This window comes from Bombina bombina, chromosome 6 (assembly GCF_027579735.1).
Source record: "Bombina bombina isolate aBomBom1 chromosome 6, aBomBom1.pri, whole genome shotgun sequence".
In the NCBI taxonomy this organism is placed as follows: Eukaryota; Metazoa; Chordata; class Amphibia; order Anura; family Bombinatoridae; genus Bombina; species Bombina bombina.
The window spans coordinates 103,353,103-103,372,882 of record NC_069504.1 but is presented as its reverse complement, the minus strand read 5'-3'; the positions used below and the strand labels follow the sequence as shown (position 1 = coordinate 103,372,882).

The window sequence follows — 19,780 nt, the reverse complement described above, 5'->3', positions numbered from 1 at the left end:
TTCTCTGAGGCGGAGTTTTACCCGACTCAACATAGGCAAGATGAATTAAAGATTTCAACCAAGATGCCAAAGAAATGGCAGAAGCTTTCTGGCCTTTTCTAGAACCGGAAAAGATAACAAATAGACTAGAAGTCTTACGGAAAGATTTTGTAGCTTCAACATAATATTTCAAAGCTCTAACAACATCCAAAGAATGCAACGATTTCTCCTTAGAATTCTTAGGATTAGGACATAATGAAGGAACCACAATTTCTCTACTAATGTTGTTGGAATTCACAACTTTAGGTAAAAATTCAAAAGAAGTTCGCAACACCGCCTTATCCTGATGAAAAATCAGAAAAGGAGACTCACAAGAAAGAGCAGATAATTCAGAAACTCTTCTGGCAGAAGAGATGGCCAAAAGGAACAAAACTTTCCAAGAAAGTAATTTAATGTCCAATGAATGCATAGGTTCAAACGGAGGAGCTTGAAGAGCTCCCAGAACCAAATTCAAACTCCAAGGAGGAGAAATTGACTTAATGCCAGGTTTTATACGAACCAAAGCTTGTACAAAACAATGAATATCAGGAAGAATAGCAATCTTTCTGTGAAAAAGAACAGAAAGAGCAGAGATTTGTCCTTTCAAAGAACTTGCGGACAAACCCTTATCTAAACCATCCTGAAGAAACTGTAAAATTCTCGGTATTCTAAAAGAATGCCAAGAAAAATGATGAGAAAGACACCAAGAAATATAAGTCTTCCAGACTCTATAATATATCTCTCGAGATACAGATTTACGAGCCTGTAACATAGTATTAATCACAGAGTCAGAGAAACCTCTTTGACCAAGAATCAAGCGTTCAATCTCCATACCTTTAAATTTAAGGATTTCAGATCCTGATGGAAAAAAAGAACCTTGTGACAGAAGGTCTGGTCTTAACGGAAGAGTCCACGGTTGGCAAGAGGCCATCCGGACAAGATCCGCATACCAAAACCTGTGAGGCCATGCCGGAGCTACCAGCAGAACAAACGAGCATTCCTTCAGAATCTTGGAGATTACTCTTGGAAGAAGAACTAGAGGCGGAAAGATATAGGCAGGATGATACTTCCAAGGAAGTGATAATGCATCCACTGCCTCCGCCTGAGGATCCCGGGATCTGGACAGATACCTGGGAAGTTTCTTGTTTAGATGGGACGCCATCAGATCTATTTCTGGAAGTTCCCACATTTGAACAATCTGAAGAAATACCTCTGGGTGAAGAGACCATTCGCCCGGATGCAACGTTTGGCGACTGAGATAATCCGCTTCCCAATTGTCTATACCTGGGATATGAACCGCAGAGATTAGACAGGAGCTGGATTCCGCCCAAACCAAAATTCGAGATACTTCTTTCATAGCCAGAGGACTGTGAGTCCCTCCTTGATGATTGATGTATGCCACAGTTGTGACATTGTCTGTCTGAAAACAAATGAACGATTCCCTCTTCAGAAGAGGCCAAAACTGAAGAGCTCTGAAAATTGCACGGAGTTCCAAAATATTGATCGGTAATCTCACCTCCTGAGATTCCCAAACTCCTTGTGCCGTCAGAGATCCCCACACAGCTCCCCAACCTGTGAGACTTGCATCTGTTGAAATTACAGTCCAGGTCGGAAGCACAAAAGAAGCCCCCTGAATTAAACGATGGTGATCTGTCCACCATGTTAGAGAGTGTCGAACAATCGGTTTTAAAGATATTGATTGAGATATCTTCGTGTAATCCTTGCACCATTGCTTCAGCATACAGAGCTGAAGAGGTCGCATGTGAAAACGAGCAAAGGGGATCGTGTCCGATGCAGCAGTCATAAGACCTAGAATTTCCATGCATAAGGCTACCGAAGGGAATGATTGTGACTGAAGGTTTCGACAAGCTGCAATCAATTTTAGACGTCTCTTGTCTGTTAAAGACAGAGTCATGGACACTGAATCCATCTGGAAACCCAGAAAGGTTACCCTTGTCTGAGGAATCAAAGAACTTTTTGGTAAATTGATCCTCCAACCATGATCTTGAAGAAACAACACAAGTCGATTCGTATGAGATTCTGCTAAATGTAAAGACTGAGCAAGTACCAAGATATCGTCCAAATAAGGAAATACCACAATACCCTGTTCTCTGATTACAGACAGAAGGGCACCGAGAACCTTTGTAAAAATTCTTGGAGCTGTAGCTAGGCCAAACGGCAGAGCCACAAACTGGTAATGCTTGTCCAGAAAAGAGAATCTCAGGAACTGATAATGATCTGGATGAATCGGAATATGCAGATATGCATCCTGTAAATCTATTGTGGACATATAATTCCCTTGCTGAACAAAAGGCAAGATAGTCCTTACAGTTACCATTTTGAACGTTGGTATCCTTACATAACGATTCAATATTTTTAGATCCAGAACTGGTCTGAAGGAATTCTCCTTCTTTGGTACAATGAAGAGATTTGAATAAAACCCCATCCCCTGTTCCGGAACTGGAACTGGCATAATTACTCCAGTCAACTCTAGATCTGAAACACATTTCAGAAATGCTTGAGCTTTTACTGGATTTACTGGGACACGGGAAAGAAAAAATCTCTTTGCAGGAGGTCTCATCTTGAAACCAATTCTGTACCCTTCTGAAACAATGTTCTGAATCCAAAGATTGTGAACAGAATTGATCCAAATTTCCTTGAAAAAACGTAACCTGCCCCCTACCAGCTGAGCTGGAATGAGGGCCGCACCTTCATGTGGACTTAGAAGCAGGCTTTGCCTTTCTAGCTGGCTTGGATTTATTCCAGACTGGAGATGGTTTCCAAACTGAAACTGCTCCTGAGGATGAAGGATCAGGCTTTTGTTCTTTGTTGAAACGAAAGGAACGAAAACGATTATTAGCCCTGCTTTTACCTTTAGATTTTTTATCCTGTGGTAAAAAAGTTCCTTTCCCACCAGTAACAGTTGAAATGATGGAATCCAACTGAGAACCAAATAATTTGTTACCCTGGAAAGAAATAGAAAGTAAAGTTGATTTAGAAGCCATATCAGCATTCCAAGTTTTAAGCCATAAAGCTCTTCTAGCTAAAATAGCTAGAGACATAAACCTGACATCAACTCTGATAATATCAAAAATGGCATCACAGATAAAATCATTAGCATGCTGAAGAAGAATAATAATGTCATGAGAATCACGATGTGTTACTTGTTGCGCTAAAGTTTCCAACCAAAAAGTTGAAGCTGCAGCAACATCAGCCAAAGATATAGCAGGTCTAAGAAGATTACCTGAACACAGATAAGCTTTTCTTAGAAAGGATTCAATTTTCCTATCTAGAGGATCCTTAAACGAAGTACCATCTGACGTAGGAATAGTAGTACGTTTAGCAAGGGTAGAAATAGCCCCATCAACTTTAGGGATTTTGTCCCAAAATTCTAATCTGTCAGACGGCACAGGATATAAATGCTTAAAACGTTTAGAAGGAGTAAATGAATTACCCAATTTATCCCATTCTTTGGAAATTACTGCAGAAATAGCATTAGGAACAGGAAAAACTTCTGGAATAACCACAGGAGCTTTAAATACCTTATCCAAACGTTTAGAATTAGTATCAAGAGGACCAGAATCCTCTATTTCTAAAGCAATTAGAACTTCTTTAAGTAAAGAACGAATAAATTCCATTTTAAATAAATATGAAGATTTATCAGCATCAACCTCTGAGACAGAATCCTCTGAACCAGAGGAGTCATCAGAAACAGAATGATGATGTTCATTTAAAAATTCATCTGTAGGGAGAGAAGTTTTAAAAGATTTTTTACGTTTACTAGAAGGAGAAATAACAGACATAGCCTTCTTTATGGATTCAGAAACAAAATCTCTTATATTATCAGGAACATTCTGCACCTTAGATGTTGAAGGAACTGCAACAGGCAATGGTACTTTACTAAAGGAAATATTATCTGCTTTAACAAGTTTGTCATGACAATCAATACAAACAACAGCTGGAGAAATAGCTACCAAAAGTTTACAGCAGATACACTTAGCTTTGGTAGATTCAGCACTTGACAGCGATTTTCCTGTAGTATCTTCTGACTCAGATGCAACGTGAGACATCTTGCAATATGTAAGAGAAAAAAACAACATATATATAAAGCAAAATTGATCAAATTCCTTAAATGACAGTTTCAGGAATGGGAAAAAATGCCAAAGAACAAGCTTCTAGCAACCAGAAGCAATAAAAAATGAGACTTAAATAATGTGGAGACAAAAGCGACGCCCATATTTTTTCGCGCCAAATAAGACGCCCACATTATTTGGCGCCTAAATGCTTTTGGCGCCAAAAATGACGCCACATCCGGAACGCCGACATTTTTGGCGCGAAATAACGTCAAAAAAAATTACGCAACTTCCGGCGACACGTATGACGCCGGAAACGGAAATAGAATTTTTGCGCCAAAAAAGTCCGCGCCAAGAATGACGCAATAAAATGAAGCATTTTCAGCCCCCGCGAGCCTAACAGCCCACAGGGAAGAGTCAAATTTTTGAAGGTAAGAAAAAATGATTAAATCAAATGCATTATCCCAAATATGAAACTGACTGTCTGAAAATAAGGAAAGTTGAACATTCTGAGTCAAGGCAAATAAATGTTTGAATACATATATTTAGAACTTTATAAACAAAGTGCCCAACCATAGCTTAGAGTGTCACAGAAAATAAGATTTACTTACCCCAGGACACTCATCTACATGTTTGTAGAAAGCCAAACCAGTACTGAAACGAGAATCAGCAGAGGTAATGGTATATATAAGAGTATATCGTCGATCTGAAAAGGGAGGTAAGAGATGAATCTCTACGACCGATAACAGAGAACCTATGAAATAGACCCCGTAGAAGGAGATCACTGCATTCAAATAGGCAATACTCTCCTCACATCCCTCTGACATTCACTGCACGCTGAGAGGAAAACCGGGCTCCAACTTGCTGCGGAGCGCATATCAACGTAGAATCTAGCACAAACTTACTTCACCACCTCCATCGGAGGCAAAGTTTGTAAAAACTGAATTGTGGGTGTGGTGAGGGGTGTATTTATAGGCATTTTGAGGTTTGGGAAACTTTGCCCCTCCTGGTAGGAATGTATATCCCATACATCACTAGCTCATGGACTCTTGCTAATTACATGAAAGAAAAGGATCCCATATATTCAATATATATTATTAAAGTGACACTGTACCCAAAATTTTTCTTTCGTGATTCAGATTGAGCATGAAATTTTAAGCAACTTTCTAATTTACTCCTATTATCACATTTTCTTCATTCTCTTGGTATCTTTATTTGAAATGCAAGAATGTAAGTTTAGATGCCGGCCCATTTTTGGTGAACAACCTGGGTTGTCCTTGCTGATTGGTGGATAAATTCATCCACCAATAAAAAAGTGCTGTCCAGAGTACTGAAACCAAAAAAAAGCTTAGATGCCTTCTTTTTCAAATAATGATAGCAAGAGAACAAAGAAAAATTGATAATAGGAGTAAATTAGAAAGTTGCTTAAAATTGCATGCTCTTTCTGAATTACAAAAGAAAAAATTTGGGTACAGTGTCCCTTTAAGTTCACCTAAAATGGAAACCAATTATGATTGGGACATTAACCTTAACAGCTTTATTGCTTGCATACACAGAACAAAGTATGGTGTCATTTTCTTACCTTCCAGGAAAAAATGGCAACACGTCAAGTCTGGATGACTCGTATCAATCAAGTGCAAAAAGTAATTGGGCAAATAAATGGCAACATACCCATCTGAAAAAAAAAAAGGCATTTTTGTTGAATTTTGTGTTGGTAGTTATGAAGATTTTAATGTGGTGGAAAAAAAAAACAAGTATTTTTTAAGTGTTGTGAAAAAAGTTGTTTTTTGGTATTATTGCAGGCAATATTTAAACAGAATGCACTATAGTAAGTTCCTCACATCAGTAGTTGGCAGTTAACACCTGAACATAATTTGAGTTTGGGATTAGAATTTGTCTTTTAGATACATTTTAGGCCCAATGTAAGAAAGTTCGCCATTACTTCTATTTCCCTGGTGGAATTATCTAAAGCCACTTTAGCACTCGCTAAAAGTACACAATGAAAATCATAATCTTAAAAAAAAAAATTACAAAAAAAAAATACTAAATTGAATACACACGAAAAATAAAATTGTATTGTATCAAAAATAGTAACAAAATTGTTCACCAAAAATAGTATTTTATCAAAATTTTTAACATTTGTTTGTAAATTACACAGGAATAAATCATATTAAAATATGCACATAATAAATTGTAATTTAAGTACAATGGCTGTGCAAAAAATACATAGAAACTCATACTTGGGCGAATATTTTACAACATTCGAAAAATTAAACACATTTTTAACACATTGATTTGTTTGTTTCGAATGTTTGTACAACATTCTAACATTCGTTTCATGTATTCGAATTATGCAATATTCAAATTTATATATTTGTAATAGTATTTCTAATATTTTCTTTAAAATTTATTATTCAAATTTTGCAATATTCGAATTCGAAAAAACAAAATTTATGCTTACCTGATAAATTTATTTCTTTCCGGACATGGAGAATCCACAACATCATTCTAATTACTAGTGAGATATTCAACTCCTGGCCAGCAGGAGGAGGCAAAGAGCACCCCAGCAAAGCTGTTAAGTGTAACTTCCCTTACCCATAACCCCCAATCATTGAGCCGAAGGAAAATGAAAAGAAGAAACACAAGGTTGAAATGGTGCCTGAGGTTTACTCAAAAAAACTGCTGAATTATAATAATAAAGAGGGCGAGGTCATGGACTCCATGTCCGGAAGGAAAGAAAGAAATTTATCAGATAAGCATCAATTTCGTTTTCTTTCCAATGACATGGAGAGTCCACAACATCATTCCAATTACTAGTGGGAACCAATACCCAAGCTAGAGGACACAGAATGAACAGGGTGGGAGAACAAGGCAGGAGAACCTAAACAGAAGGCACCACCACTTGAAGAACCTTTCTCCCCAAAGAAGCCTCAGTGATGAAAAATTTGTAGAATTTGGAAAAAGTATGCAAAGAGGATCATGTTGCCGCCTTGCAAATCTGTTCCTCAGAAGCTTCATCTTTGAAAGCACAAGAAGAGGAGACAGCCCTAGTGGAATGAGCTGTAATTCTCTCAGGAGGCTGTTGTCAAGCAGTCTCATAAGCCAAATGAATCATACTTCTTAATCAGAGGGAAAGAGTAGTAGAAGTGACCCTTACGCTTTCAAGAAAAAACCACAAACAGGGCAGAAGATTGCCAAATATCTTTAGAAGTTTGAAAGAAAAAAAACTTAGAGCACACACACACACACACAACATACAGGTTATGCAAAAGATGTTCCTTATGAGAAGAAGGATTAGGACAAAAAGAAGGAACAACAAATTTCTGATTAATGTTTCGATCCGACACCACCTTAGGGAGAAACCCCAATTTAGTACAAAGGACCACCTTATCTGCTTGCAAAATAAGGTTTGGGAATTACACTGCAGAGCTGAAAGCTCAGAAACTCTGCGAGCGGAAGAAATAGCAAGGAGAAACAAAAACTTTCCAAAATAACACTTTTATACCAACAACCAGGGCCTTAACAAAGGCTTGATCATCTGGCAAGTCTGCCAGACATATGTGCAAAAGGATAAAAAAAGGATAAATAAAGCATAAATCTGAGCCTTCAAAGTACTGACCGACAAACCCTTCACCAGGCCATCCTGAAAAAAAGACAAAATCTAGGAAATCCTCACCCAGCTCCAGGAGAAGCCCTTATATTCACACCAATAAAGATATTTACGTCATACCTCATGGTGAATTTGCGAGAAACAGGTTTGCAAGCCTGAAGACCACATCTAGACTGAACTAGGCGTACAAACTCCAAGCTGTCGGCTTCAGAGAATCCAGGTCTTGATGGAGGAAAGGGCCCTTAATTAGAAGGTCCTTCCTCAGAGGAAACCTCCAAGGAGGTAGAGATGACATCCTTACTAGATCTGTGGACCAAATCCTGCGAGGCCATGCAGGAGCTATTAGGATTACCGAAGCTCTCTCCTGTAGATACAAGCAATGACTCGTGGAAGGAGAGTAAACGGAGGAAACAGATATGCCAGTAAGAACATCCAAGGAACTGCCAGAGAATCTATCATAAAGGTCTGAGGATCTCTTGACCTTGAACCGTAATTTAGTGTTTTGGCAGGACGCCAACTGATCCAACTCTGGAACTCTCCACTTGAGGGTTATCTGAGAAAACACTTCCGGATGTAGAGCCCACTCCTCAGAAAAACTGTCTCCCAATCGTCCACTCCTGGAATGTGGATAGCAGATAGGAGACAATTGTGAACTTCCGCCCACTGCAGAATGTGAGTCACCTCCATCATGTCCAAGGAACTCAGAGTTCCTCCCTGGTGGTTGAAAAAAGCCACTGAGGTGATGTTTTCCGACTGGAATCTGATAGACCGGACTAAAGATAAGGAAGGAATTGAAAATTACTTTCATCCAAGATGTATATGGGGGGGGGGGGGGAGAGAAACTCTTCCCGAGGCCTCAGGCCCTGAGCTATCAGAGAACCCCAAACAGTTCCCCAGCCTAAATGGCTGGCATCCATAGACACAGTTACTAGAAAGGTCTCAGGAAGCAAGTGCCCAGTGACAGAAGTTCCTGTGAAATGCACCACTAGAGATAGTCTCTTGTGATGGAACCATATTTATCCTCTGCGAGAAATCTGAATGGTCTCTGCTCGATTGACTGAGCATGCAAAGTCACAGAGGTCGCAGATGGAACCAAGGAAAAGGATGATATCCATGGAAGCAACATCAGACCTATCGCCTCCATGCATTAAGTCACTAAAGGACGAATAGCAAACTGGAGAGAAAGGCAAAAAGCAATAAGTTTGGATGTCCTGACGTCCTTCAGGAAAATCTTCATGGAAAGGGAATCTTGACGGAAAGAAGACAACAACATAACTGTATGAGATCATGCTAGATGAATTTCCCTGGATCTGATCTCAACCAATAGAGCCCCCAGAACCTCTGAATATTCTGGGAGCTGTGGCTAGACCAAATTGAAGTGCAACAAACTGGAAATGCTTGTCCAGAAAAAAAGAAAATGTATGCTTACCTGATAAATTTATTTCTTTTTTGACACGATGAGTCCACGGATCTTCTTAATTACTAATGGGATATTTACCTTCTGGTCAGCAGGAGGCGGCAAAGAGCACCACAGCAGAGCTGTTAAATAGCTCCTCCCTTCCCTCCCACTCCAGTCATTCGACCGAAGTTAAGGAAAGAAAGGAAAAGCCAAGGTGCAGAGGTGTCGGAAGTTTAAAATACCCAACAACCTGTCTTACAAGAACAGGGCAGGCCATGGACTCATCATGTCAAAAAATAAATACATTTATCAGGTAAGCATAAATTTTCTTTTCTTTTTTATGACACAATGAGTACACGGATCATCTTAATTACTAATGGGATTCAATACCCAAGCTAGAGTACACAGATGATACAGGAGGGACAAGACAGGGAACCTAAACGGAAGGCACCACTGCTTGAAGAACCTTTCTCCCAAAAGCGGCCTTGTAAAACTTTGAAAAAGTGTGAAGAGAAGACCAAGTTGCAGCCTTGCAAATCTGTTCCACAGAAGCTTCATTTTTTAATGCCCATGAGGAAGCAACAGCCCTCGTGGAATGAGCCGTAACCCTCTTGGGAGGCTGCTGTCCAGCAGTCTCATATGCAAAACGTATGATACTCTTCAGCCAAAAAGAAAGAGAAGTAGCCGTAGCTTTCTGTCCCTTACGTTTTCCTGAGAAAATCACAAACAAAGAAAAAGACTGACGAAAGTCCTTAGTTGCCTGCAGGTAAAACTTTAAAGCATGGACCACGTCCAAATTGTGCAGAAGTCGTTCTTTTTGAGAAGGAGGATTAGGACACATAGAAGGAACAACCATCTCCTGATTAATGTTCAGATCAGAAACAACCTTAGGAAGAAATCCTAATTTAATATGTAAAACTACCTTATCTGAATGGAAAATAAGGTAAGGAGACTCGTAATGCAATGCCGAGAGCTCTGACACTACGAGCGCAAGAAAAAGCAACAAGAAATAAAACTTTCCAAGATAATAACAATATCTAAGGAATGCATAGGCTCAAACGGAGCCCCTTGAAGAACTTTGAGAACTAAATTAAGATTACATGGAGGAGTAACTGGTTTGAACACAGGCCTGATCCTGACCAAGGCCTGACAAAAAGATTGTACATCTGGGACATCCGTCAGACGTTTGTGTAACAAAATAGATAAGGCCGAGATTTGACCCTTTAGGGAACTCGTCGATAAACCCTTCTCCAAACCCTCTTGGAGAAAAGACAAAATTCTAGGAATCCTATCTCTACTCCATGAATAGCCCTTGGATTCACACCAATAGATATATTTACGCCATATCTTATGGTAAATCTTTCTAGTTACAGGCTTACGAGCCTGAATCTGGTCTCTATGACCGAGTCAGAAAACCCCCGCTTGGACAAAATTAAGCGTTCAATCTCCAGTCAGCTTCAGAGAAACTAGATTTGGGTGAAGGAAGGGCCCTTGAATTAGAAGGTCCTTCCTCAACGGAAGTCTCCAAGGTGGCAGAGATGACATGTCCAACAGATCTGCATACCAAATCCTGCGAGGCCAAGCCAGAGCAATGAGAATCACCCACGCCCTCTCCTGCTTGATGCTTGATTCGAGCAATTACCTGAGGAAGAAGCGCAAACGGAGGCAATAGGTATGCTAGACCGAAGGTCCAAGGAACCGCCAGAGCATCTATCTCGGGAGCTTGGCATTCTGTCGAGATGCCATGAGATCTAATTCCGGCTGACACCACTTGAGGATCAGGCTGGAGAACACTTCCGGATGGAGTTCCTACTCCCCCGGATGAAAGGTCTGCCTGCTCAGAAAGTCCGCCTCCCAGTTGTCCACCCCTGGGATGTGGATCGGCGACAGGTAGCAAGAATGGGCCTCCGCCCACTGAATTATCTTGGTTACCTCCATCATCGCTAAGGAACTCCTCCCTGATGATTGATGTAAGCCACTGAAGTTTTGTTGTCCGACTGGAACCTGATAAACTGGACCGAGGCTAACTGAGGCCAGGCCAGAAGAGCATTGAAGATCGCTCTTAGTTCCAGGATATTTATAGGAAGAACAGACTCTGAGTCCAAACTCCCTGAGCCTTTAGGGAGCCCCAGACAGCTCCCCACCGAGAAGGCTGGCGTCTGTTGTCACAATCACCTGCGAAAACAGGTTCCCTGGGAGAGATGATCCAGAGACAACCACCATTGAAGAGAGTCCCTTGTCTCCTGCTCCAGAGTTATTCAAGGAGACAAGTCTGCATAATCTCCATTCCATTGCCTGAGCAGGTTTAACTGCAGAGGTCTGAGGTGAAACCGAGCAAACGGGATGATATCCATTGCCTCCAACATCAGCCCGATTACCTCCATGGACTGGGCCACTGACGGCCGAGGTGTGGACTGAAGGACTAGACAAGTATCGATAATCTTTGATTTCCTGACTTCTATCAGAAAAATCTTCATAGATAGGGAATCTATTATGGTTCCCAAGAAAGTTACCCTTGTATTTGGGACTAAGGAACTCTTTTCCAAATTTACCTTCCACCCGTGAGTTCTCAGGAAAGATAACACCATGTCGGTATGGGATCTTGATTGTTGAAAAGATGGCGCCTGGACTAGAATATCGTCCAGAAAAGGCACCACCCCAATGCCCCGTGGCCGAAGTACCGCCAGCAGAGACCCCAGAACCTTTGTGAAGATTCTGGGAGCCGTGGCCAGACTGAAAGGAAGAGCCACGAACTGGAAGTGTTTGTCCTGGAAGGCAAACCTTAGGAACTTGTGATTATCCCTGTGAATAGGAACATGTAGATACGTGTGCTTTAAATCCACTGTTGTCATGTTGGATCAATGGAACAAATAGTTTCCATCTTGAAGGACGGAACCCTGAGAAATTTGTTTAGACTCTTGAGGTCTAAAATTGGTCTGAAGGTTCCCTCCTTTTTGGGAAGCATGAACAGGTTGGAATAAAAACCCTGACCCTGTTCCTGTACTGGAACGGGAACAATCACTCCCAGGGCGGAGAGGTCTCCTACACAACGTAAGAACGCCTCTCTTTTTGTCTGATAATCTTGAAAGTAGAAACCTGCCTCTGGGAGGAAAACTTTTGAACTCCAATTTGTATCCCTGAGACACTATTTCTATTGCCCAGGGATCCTGAACATCCCGAACCCAATCCTGAACGAAGGAAAGTCTGCCCCCTACCAGATCCAGTCACGGATCAGGGGCATGCCCTTCATGCTGTCTTGGATTCAATATCAGGCTTCTTGGATTGTTTACCCTTGTTCCAAGACTGGTTGGGTCTCCATGTAGGCTTAGATTGTTCCTGCTTAGAGGAGGAAGAGGAAGAATTTCCCTTTAAATTTCGAAAGGAACGAAAATTACTCTGTCGTCCTTTTTGTTTGTTTCTCTTATCCTGAGGGAGGAAATGACCTTTACCTCCCATGATATCAGAGATAATTTCCATCAGGCCAGGTCCAAACAAGGTCTTCACCTTGAAAAGGAATCGCTAGAAGCTTAGACTTAGATGACACATCCGCAGACCAAGGCTTTAACCATAAAGCTCTGTGGGCTAGAATAGAGAAACCCGAAATCTTAGCTCCCAGTTTAATCATTTGAAGGGAAGCGTCCGTAATAAAAGCATTAGCTAGCTTCAGAGCTTTTATCCTGTCTTGGATCTCCTCCAAGGAAGTCTCAGTCCTGAGAGACTCAGACAGTGCATCAAACCAATATGCTGCCGCACTAGTGACGGTAGCAATGCACGCAGCTAGCTGCCATTGCAGACCCTAGTGAACATAAATCTTTTTAAGTAAACCCTCTAACTTCTTTTCCATAGGATCTTTGAAAGCACAACTATGCTCCATGGGAATAGTAGTTCTCTTGGCTAAGGTGGAAACAGCCCCTTCCAACTTAGGAACTGTTTGCCAAGCCTCCTTGAAAGAGTCAGCTATGTAAACATCTTCTTAAAAATAGGAGAGGGAGGGGGCGGAGCCAACTGCAGTGCTGGCAGGACGTGTCTTGGTGCAGCTCCCGGGCACAAGATCCTAAATCTGAGGACTATTCGTGTATCACAGTCTCCCTTTACTACCTAAATCTTTGTGGATGGACCCAGGAACTGTTATTTAGCTCTTACTCACTTTTTAAGGATCCGGTGAGTCTGCACCGAGTTACTATTGCTGGCCTATACTGTGGAGTTGAGAGGGGGAGCTGCCATATTGAGAACGCTACCCTTTTGACTTATAACTGTCTATCTAGCGTGGCAACTGAAAATTTACTTCTCACAGTTTCCTCTCCAGCTCGCACCATGAGAATCTCGTCCTGCTTTTTAGAGGAGTTGAGGCTCCTACTTAAGAATCACCACGCTACTTTGGCTGACCAGCTATATGCAGCATGTAGCGGTGATGGCGGCTGTCAATTCCGGCAGCCCGACATCACTGAGCCCGTCTTGCCTGAACGAGGAGGGGGTGACGCTAAGGGGCCCCGGCGATTACCCCCTGCCTGTAGCACAGCTACGTTGGACCGGGAAGATGACACAACAAAAGAGTCAGACCATCTTGTTTACCCGGTGGCTAGAAGGGCAGTGCATACTACCGCAGCTATGGATGTTCTCCCTCAAACCAGTGTAATCCCACCTGAAGCTCTCGCACCAATCTTGGCACACGGCCATGGCAGCGAGTCCCTGAAGCTACACAGCGCAACTCTAGCTACAGCTCTAGTGACTCCGCATGTTACCCTCCACGCCTTAGGACAGTACTCACCGAGTCCATTACAAGATGGCGTAATAATTTGCGCAATCCACTACCTGCTGAGACATTGGGACCCTGGTGGTAAGCTAAGGGCTGAGAAAGTTCACACATATGTTAGTGGCTGTCATACCAGTGGGAACTTCCTTGACGGGGAATAAGCTAGCCCCCAACAAGTTCACGGCTCCTAGAGCGGCGCTAGAGACATTTCATGAACAGCCCAAGTTATAGCAGATCTTGCCATCACACCGTACTTTAAGAATAGGGCACAGTATTTGCTTACTATCCTTTTGTCTATGTCACATGAGAAACACTTGAGGTGACAGGGTATAAAAAGACACTTTTTTTTTCAGTATGGAGAATGCTGGTTCTATTTGAGGATACACTTTGTGTTCATATTTCTCTTGTTTCTCAGAACCCTGGCTGTAATATGTATTGAATAACATTGTTCTGGATTGTTGAGGATGTAAATTCAATTTGCCTAATACTTTAATGTTTGCACTGCTTGCTCTCCCTATGGTAATTCACTTAAGAGACTTTAGGGCATTCACTGCACTGTATATGTGTTTAATTTTTTAGGATCTCTTCCTATAGTGCTATAACTGTACCGCTCTACAATGTCTGTTTAAAAGGTAGCATTAAGTATATCTGTTAAGCTACATATGAGCCTCCATTGCAGTCACTACACAGTTGTATCTTGGTCTTAGCCAGCAGCCTGCATCAGCACTCATCTATTTTATATAAGTTAAACGCTTCAATATGCACTGGAGGCATCTGAGGAAAACTTAGCTTAGCATAAAGCACACATTTATTTACTCTACTTTATGGTATATTGGGTTATAGCATTCTGTATGAGGGTTGATAATATACTTCATGATATTTCGGCATATCTGTTTAAGAGTGAGATATTGTCATTCCTCGGTAGATATGTACATATGCCCCTACATGATAGCTTTAGATGTCTGTTCATTAGTAAAGACTGCATACCGCTATGTACAACCCTTTCACTAAGTATATATTACATTACCAGCGCAGGCTGGTCCTGCGGACTTTGTAATCTTCCCCATCATAGATCCAGAGCTGAGCTTTACAATGTATGTCAGCCCTATATAGTTAGATCTCTTTCATCTGATATTTTGGGTATGACATTGCTCTACTGCGCATTGGTCCTTTGCTATGCACCTATTTTTAACCCATATATACTTAATTTCACATAGCTGAGGTGAATTGCCATACTGAGGCATATATATTTTGAGTTATAATATTGTAATATTGCAGTCGCCCCTGCCTTTCTTTCTCCTGTTCTGGAGGACATAGCTTTTTGATGTATTAGATTTACCATATCCAAATTACCACCTCCTCACCCCCTCCATATAATATACCTCCCTATTTAAGAGGGTTAAATGCGTGGTCTGTCTTACTTATACCGCATCCTAACTACCTTCTTTGTCCTTTATGACAGTTAACAGGGATTAAGCCTGGTTATGTTTGCATGTTCCTTCCTTGATATAGTCCCTATCAGTTGGTTAATATAATAAAAACTTTACAAATCTGAGGTAATCGGAATCAGATCCATACTGCATCCTAACTATCTTCTTTGTCCTTTATGACAGCTAATAGGGATTAAGCCTGGTTATATTTGCATGTTAGTTCCTCAATATAGTCCCCAACAGTTGGTTAATATAATAAAAACTTTAAAAATCTGAGGTAATCAGAATAAGATCCATGAGTGGTCCAATATATAGCAGGTAGCCTCCTATTATTGCAAAACACCCCCTTAACCAGGAGTCCAAGAGTAACTCTTTGAATTATGAGAGGAGGCTTACTCTATCATTGGCACAATTGTATTGTGTCTCTACCAAGCAAAGAAACTTTTTTTGTTTAACAAGTGCTTACCTTGTTATTATTCTATTAGTAGTTATTACTGATAATGCTTTGCAACTTATCCACTGTATGATGAACCTTGCACTATGTTGTTTATGTTGACACTTGTGGAATGTTTAAAAATCTTGTTTGTATGCCGAACTTTACCTCAATAAAAAATGTAATAATAAAAATAAAATAGGAGAGGGAGAAAAAGGAAATGCCTGGTCTCTCCCACTCCTTAGTAATGATCTCTGAAGCTCGCTTTGGAACAGGAAATACGTCTGAGTAAGAAGGAACTTCAAAATATCTGTCCAATTTACTAGACTTCGCCGGGGCAACCACTACCGTGGAGTCAGTCATCCAAAGTAACCAAAACCTCCCTGAGCAACAGGCGGAGGTGTTCTAGTTTAAACCTAAAAGTTACAATCTCTGAGTCCGTCAAAGGAAAAAAAAAATTCTGAATCTGAAATTTCACCTTCAGATGGAACTGCAGTACCCTCCTCTTCAGGTCCTTGGGAGGGTACCTCCGAAATTGCCACAATTGCATCAGAAACCTCACTTACTGAATGTCTGGTTTTCCTCTTACGTTTGCCCTGCAACATTGAAAAAGCAGACAATGCATCAGAAATTGTAGGAGACATGAGGGAAGCTATGTCTTTTAAGGTAACTCCAGCGGGAGCTAGAGCAGAAGTGCAGGGCACTGTTTGTCCGTGCGGTAAAGTTAGGGACGCTTGGGGAGAAAGCTGTGGCATACCTTGAATCTCGTCAGACTCTTGGATAGCATCCCCTTTTGAAAAGTTTTGCTCAGGAAAAATCTTTTCTCTATAACTTAAAGTCCTCTCAATGCATGAGGGACAAAAAGAGATTGGTGGTTCCACATTTGCATCAAAACACAAGGAGCAAGTGACACTTTGTAAGTCTCCTTGGTCCATACTGAATCACAATAATATAATTATGCAATAAAAACTTTAATTTTGACAGAAAAAAATTTTAATGCAAATTTTTTTTACTGTTTCTTTAAATTTAAAAGTGTAACTTTTTTACTGCACATGTGAAAAAACATGTTCAAACACCCATACACTAATAAAAATGACACCCCTACACCTCAGCAGCTCTGCCGAGGTGCCTACCTGACTGCAAAACCGGAGACCTAACTCTCCCTCCTGGCAAGCAATCCGGATTCGATAGGGGAACAATTCAGCTACACTCCAGACCTAGAAACGCCTGATCTTAGTCAGAAACATGCGCTTCTAGGCAGAGTAAATTATCCGGTCTGTATTCGGTCTGAACTGTGTCTTCAGATAGAGGCGCAACGAAAAAGTGTGCGATACAGAAGATTCGCCCATTTTATGTTGTGCAATGAAATATAGTAAAGTGCTCCTTTTCCTCTAAGTGTCTCAGGAAAATAACGTAGCACTTACCTCATATGTCTGCCTGACAGCAAAGTCAGTACACCAGGTTTGAGGGGTCCTATCCCCCACATGGACCTGTGAAGAAAAATAATTTCCTGAATAAATATTCCTCAGGTTTTCAGGGTTAGGGCAGCAATAATATATGGGAGGCACAGTGAGAATTATGTCCCCAAAGTTCCCATTGCTCTAAAGCCACCAATGCTCTACTGAAGAGACTGATATGGACTATGGCTACACCCCAGGACAAAGCAGCACAATCCTGCACTACTTTAAAATAATAAACTCTTGATTGAAGAATCTTATATAACACCTCACTTTACCACTTCCTATCACTAACGTAGGCAAAGAGAATGACTGGAGTGGGAGGGAAGGGAGGAGCTATTTAACAGCTCTGCTGTGGTGCTTTTTGCCGCCTCCTGCTTACCAGGAGGTGAATATCCCATTTGTAATTAAGATGATCCGTGGACTCATCGTGTCATAAAAAAGGAAACAAACTCAGAAACTGATGATGATACCAGTGAATGATAACAAGAAGGCACGCGTCCTTCAGGTCTAAGGTCGTCATGAACTGACCCTCCTGAACCAATGGAAGAATGGAAAGAATAATTACCATCTTGAAGGACGGAACCCTGAGGAATGTGATTAGGCATTTTGAGTCTAGGATGGATGGAAAGCTCCCCTCCTTGGGGAACCACAAAGAGATTTGAATAGAATCCTTGACCCTGTCCCCCTAGAGGAATGGTCCAATACACAGTATAAGGCGGCCTCCCTCTTACCTGGATTGAGGAAAGTCTTAAGAGGAAAAATCTGCCCCTTTTGGATGGTAATATTTGAATCCTATTGGTAACCCTGAGATACTATGTCCACATCCCACAAAAAAGGTTTGAGAAACAACCTTGACTCTGTTCCACCTCAGGAACTGGAAAAATCACCCCCAGAAAAGAAGAAGAAAAAAAAAAAAACCTTCACGAAGTTTAAGAAGGAATCTCTCTCCACCTGGAAGCAGATCATTTGAACAGGAAAAATTTTCCTCTGGGAGGGCAAGATTTGGATCCTATACAGAAAACCTGGGAGACAACTTCCACTACCCACTGGTCTTTGTAAAGCCAGAAACTACTTCTAAGCATATAGACAGTGTAACCGCCGTTCCTGGATCTGAACCTGGGATCCTGGTTCTCATTCTGTATTCTCTTGTCCTGCACCACCAGAGGAGTTTCGAAAAACTGAATCAGGGGTGAAGTCATCAAACTTTATTAGATTCAGCGGAAGGCTTCTTGGACTGCTTGCCCTAGAGCAAGGGTGACTCCATGAAGACTATGCTCAGATTTAGAATATGAGTAGGATTCTGTCTTTTTTTCAAAGCTAAGGCAACTCAAAGGACCCCCTTGAGAACTGGAAAGGACACAGCAATGTTTAGGAACAATCCTGAGACCTCTGCTGTTGATTCTATCTCAGCTAGATACTCTGACATTTATAGAACAAATATACAAGAAAACCATACATGTCATCTATATAAACTAGACGCCTCAATATGAGAAAAAAATATATTAAATGGCTATACTAAAAAAACATGGAAAATTAAAAAATAAATAAAAGCAAACATACATGTTGGTAAAAGTCCCCATACATAAAAATAAAGGATAATACATACGATACGGACATATGGGGGGGGGAAACTTCATATTAGAGAGAGTAATACATTTATTCTCTGTATCAGACAGAGAAAACTCAATATAAAATACATTTCAGGGCACTAGGTAGCCAAAATCCTTTTGGGGCCACCTTCATGCTACCAACAGCGTGATAGTCTCCTATATTAAGAGACTCCTATGCACAGACTCTGCTCCAGAACTAATGAAATGGGGGGGGGGCATTTTTTTTCACGAGGGGGCACGCATTTTTTACAAAGCATGTATGAGAGTCAAAATAAGAGCAGAGTGAGGGGACGTCCCTTACAAGAGAAATAAAATTACCACTCAGAGTGACATTGGCGTTTCTACTCAAATACATGCGTGACATGAAGATATATTAGCATCAGGAAACCACACGCTTTGCCTGTACAAGGTCATGAGTGACCCGCTATGCCAGTCACAGGCTCAGAGCGAATGCTGCCCGCCTGCCCGGTGGATATATAATGCAGGCACAGAGCAGGGTCAAAGCTCGGTTAACACTGTATAATATGGTAAATAGAAAAGCTTGGGACTTACTGTGATACAGCAACCGGTGTGCACCTCTGAGGGCCGCCATGTTTATGTAAAGTGGAAGCATTCCCTTAGTTAGTGTGCTGCTGCTGTTGGATGAGAAGGGCTCCATCCCCTACTGCTTGTTTTGCTGGCCCAGTGCAGGCATTGGACTGTAACATGAGCATGACACGCATATGGTCTGGACAAGAGGTTGGCATGGTATAAGGAACCACCCACTGTGTGTGACTGGTATAGACATGCTATGCTGGGAACACCTACTGCGTGTGACTGCTATATACACACACTATAATAAGAACACCCACACCATGATTGATATGTACACAATTTGCTGAGTGGTTGCTGGTATCATTTGTGTACTGTTCCCATTGAGTGACTGGTTTACAACGTTTTTTTGAGAACGTTTACAGTTCGGGGGCTGGTGTCATAGCTACCCTAGGTGAAGGCG

The 19,780-nt window shown here is 41.3% G+C and overlaps 1 protein-coding gene across 1 annotated transcript in view; it reads right to left on the bottom strand.

Moving 5' to 3' along the window:
• GSAP (gamma-secretase activating protein) overlaps nucleotides 1-19,780 on the bottom strand; it is a 422,579-nt gene that overhangs the window by 249,915 nt on the left and 152,884 nt on the right. Inside the window, exon 7 of the mRNA XM_053719170.1 lies at nucleotides 5,674-5,766. Within this exon, the coding sequence (XP_053575145.1) occupies nucleotides 5,674-5,766 (93 nt within the window). The remainder of the gene's footprint in view (nucleotides 1-5,673; nucleotides 5,767-19,780) is intronic.